This window comes from Haplochromis burtoni, unplaced genomic scaffold (genome assembly GCF_018398535.1).
Source record: "Haplochromis burtoni strain Fernald_Lab_line unplaced genomic scaffold, NCSU_Asbu1 Contig_260, whole genome shotgun sequence".
Classification (NCBI taxonomy): Eukaryota; Metazoa; Chordata; class Actinopteri; order Cichliformes; family Cichlidae; genus Haplochromis; species Haplochromis burtoni.
Genome location: NW_024582621.1, coordinates 867,775 through 871,889, shown reverse-complemented (window position 1 = coordinate 871,889; position 4,115 = coordinate 867,775). Strand labels below are relative to the sequence as shown.

General features: G+C 36.9%; 1 protein-coding gene across 1 annotated transcript in view; it reads left to right on the top strand.

Moving 5' to 3' along the window:
• Positions 1-1,928: 1,928 nt before the first annotated feature.
• LOC102300152 (placenta-specific gene 8 protein) overlaps positions 1,929-4,115 on the top strand; it is a gene marked incomplete at its 5' end in the record, with an annotated part of 3,249 nt that continues 1,062 nt past the window's right edge. The window contains 2 exon segments of the mRNA XM_014339179.2: positions 1,929-2,039; positions 2,256-2,401. Of these exon segments, the coding sequence (XP_014194665.1) occupies positions 1,931-2,039; positions 2,256-2,401 (255 nt within the window).

The window sequence follows — 4,115 nt, the reverse complement described above, 5'->3', positions numbered from 1 at the left end:
CACACTTCAGGACACTTCCAGCCATGAAATGAGGAAGGAAAGTGAGATCCTCAACTCAATGATAATCAACTCAGCCCTTTCAGCAATGATAAGGAGACTTTATGTCAACCATGAGCTTTATCAACAATGACTAGAGGTTAGAAAGAGAGAAGGTGAGGCTGTGCTAATATCTGTTCTGCTGTGGAGGGCAGTGTTGGGCTTTTAGTTAAGTGACAGGCCTTCTGTATATAATTGTTGTTTTTATGTGTGTTTGTTTTTGTTGTGTCATTCTCATTCTGAATGTAAAAAAAAGTGGCCTCACATTTAAACTGAATTTAAGAGACACTTTGCAGATGTCAGTTCATCTTTTTTGCAATCACATTGACTCATGTAATGCAAAGCTGACCTCAAGATGTAACTGCTATGGCACAGATGTCACTTCCTGAAAATAACTAAAAGACTGTTGAGACCCGATGAAGCCAGTTAAGAGAAGACAGCCCGAAAGGCGGAGTTAAAGACTAATACCAAATTTGGAGGGAAATCATCTGAAAGGCAGAGGAGGAAGATGAAATACTTTCATTTCAGAAGACATTTGAGTGAAGCAACAGCCATGTGAAAAAAAAGGCAGAAACTTACACGTCTCATTAGATGTCTGTTGTAGAGAAGTATACAAATAATACTATTAATGAATTCCTTGCATGATATTAAATCGTGTTTTTCAGTGTTTCAGCAGTAAAAACATCCTGTTATCCTATATTATTATTTGCATAAACACTTTGACAGATTAGAAACTTCTGATCAGCCCTGTGGGTTTGATGAGTTTCATGTATTGTCTGATGTGCACCAAATGAGACAGAGAATGTACATCTGTCTGTTTCCTGTGAAATGATAGTAAGAAACCAGGAAGGGCTGTAGATGCATCACTTTCATGCATCATTGCTTTTGTGCAAGACAGGCATGCAAATGTTATTTAACACCATGTTAAAGTGCACTTTAAATAAATTCTGATAGGTAAGGATTCTTAAAAAAAAATAGGAAGTAGCCCACATACATGCTTACACCCTTACAGGTGTTTTAAAGGTGACAAAACACGGTCAAAGGAAATCAATCAGACCCAGTACTCACTTGTTTAGTGTTACATACATTTTATCATTGCTCCATTAACTCTACACATCCGATTCTTCTACACCTTCGTGATTTCTTTCAAGGCTATGAAATGTCTGAGAGCTGGTAACAACAGTGCCTCTTCACATTTTACCCATACATAACACCAGGGCCACGACTCTAAAAAAATACAAATAAAAACTAGTGTTAGGTGGGCAGCTTAACTGAGACAGACCAGAGGTTAGAGTGAGAGAAAACCAGGTGACGTATTTGAGCTACCCAAATAAGTCCTATTGTGCTCAAATTTATATGTGCGTGTGTGTGTGTACATATATACACACACACACACATGTATATTCACTACCAGCCAAAAGTCTTTACTTTTATTACTTTCTACATTGTAGATACAAACTGAAGACATCAAATATATCAAGCAATATATATGGGATTATGTACCAAAGAAAAAGATGGATAAATAACACTAAATATCTCTTAATCTGTCTTGAATGCTCAGCATTCAAGACAGATTAAGATTTTGTGTGACTTTGAACTGTTTGAAACGGTAGATTTCTAAAAGTTATTGGTTTGAAATGTATTGTGAATGCAGTTTATAAGCTGGGTTTTATCAAATTTCTGAGTTTTAAAAGATGTACTCGTAACGTTTGTGCCAATAGTCATTGCAGTGATTTTCACGAAACAGGAAACTGTTATTTGTAAAAATATCCACACTGTGGACAGTAATGTTGCTATCTTTTTCATATTCTAGCATTTGATTTCTCCGTACAGAGGAGCAACTAAAACTATAACCCTTCAATGCATCTCTATTTCTACCTTCTTTCCTCCAGAAATGGCTCAATACCAGGCAGCCACCCAGATAGTGACAGTCTCCAGCACTAATCAACACCCTGGGCACTGGAGCACTGGCCTCTGTGATTGCTGTGCTGATATGGGCACTTGTAAGTTAATCTAGCAAACTCTGCAAACAGCAGCGATTTTTGCATCAACAGTCTCCTCAGACTTTTATTCAGAGGGTCTTGAGTATCTGACCATCTGAAGTTAGGACTGAAGTCAGCATATGAAACACAGGATGCACAAGCTAGTTGTTGAAGGAGAACTTATTCAACAGTAAAATAAACTTGTGTCTCTGCATACTTTTTTTCTCTTCTGTCGAGGTTGCTGTGCCCTTTGGTGTTTCCCCTGCATGCAGTGTGATACAGCCAACAAGCACGGGTGGTGTTGCTGCCTCCCACTCTGTGATGTATGCTGCGTGGTGTCCTGCACGCTTCGCCAGTCGATCAGAGACCGCTACGGCATCCCTGTAAGGCTGGGGGCGAGGGAGGGTCAAGGTTATTGTTGTTAGCCAAGCTAAACTGAGGGGTGAAAACTATTTTATTTAAATTGTATTTCTTTTTAAAAGATATGCTTTTCCTACAAAAATCAACATAAAAAGAAGCATACTGAGAGTGCAAACTTCCGTTAGGCCAGCTCACCGAATAATTGAAAAGTGTTGTATTTTGTACAGTTTTATAAATTCATTTATTTTTTTTATAAATTCATATTTTGTTTTCTTTGATTTTTTTTAAAAGAATATATAGTGCAATAAAAATAACACATTTTGGGTCAACTTGAAAGAAAACCATAGATGTACAATGCAGAAATCAGGTCAGAAGGAAAAATGTCATATGTGGATGTAAATTATTTTGGATATTTTGAGTCCCCATATAGCAGTACTATTTCCTAAATGTTGCCAATAAGTAACAAGTAGAATTTTATGAAAATTTGACCTTATTTGACCTTGCAGAAAGGTCAGGGGTCCAAAGTAACGGGATATTTACAGTGCCCATATATCATTCCCTATATGCGCACATGTTTTCAATAGGAACAATGACAATGAGAAATATAGTTTTAATAAATAGCCCTGTATAGCATTATAATCACTTGGACCATTAGCTCCATTTCATGACCTTGAAGGAGAGGTTGGAGGTGCTGAAGATACCTGCTGAACATACATACGCATGTAATGATCATATTTTCAATGTTATAAGGCTTTTTAAAAATCTTCAACCATCATTGAGTTGACCTTGAATTCCTTGGTGGATGTAAGCCAACTACACTCCTGTAAAGGTTTTGTTTCTTTATGAGTTATTGTGATGAGCTTTGTGCTTTGCCAACTTGATAAAATTTGGTAACACAGAAAATTGACACACATCTTCTGCACGTTCTTCATGTGTTTAGCAGGCTGTTGTGAAAAATCACTAGCTTATGGCACAAATCGGAAAATTCAGTTATAATTAAGATCTGCGTACTGGATAGTTTTCGTGAATAGTTGGATGAGCCGTTGCTATGACTTGTGGGATGGCATTTTGTCCTCTCCTTTCATAAAGGATGCTCCAGTCAATTGTTTGCTAAAGGAGATAATTAAAGAAGCTCTTTTTCCTAAACATTATTACAGCTGCCACCCACATTCTTATTTCTCTTCTTTCTATTACAAAAAAGGGCCATAAGGATAATCCATAAAACTAGTTACAGAGATCAGACAAATCCACTATTCTTAAAATCAAAAATTCTAAAATTCACAGATCTGGTTCATTTTCTCACTGCACAAATTATATATAAAGCAATAAATAACCTACTTCCTGACAATATTCTAAAAATGTTTTCTAAAAGGGAACAGGGATACAATTTAAGGGGGGAATTAAATTTAAAACATCCTCGTATCCGTACAACATTAAAAAGTTTTTGCATCTCTGTGTGTGGAGTGAAGCTGTGGAACAGACTAAGTAAAGATATGAAGCAATGTCCGAGCATGGCACAGTTTAAAAAGCGGTTTAAGGATATGGTTTTTACAGGGTAGGGAAGACGTAGAGATTTGATAGGGTGTTCTTGTCCAATATTTTCATGTGTGTGCGGGTGCACAGGTATGTAGGTATGGGTATACTGTATATATATTTGTAGGTTGTGTATCCTTTGAGGCGTTACTGGGGTTATTGAAAATGTGTATATGTGCGTATGTGTATATACGTATGTATGGA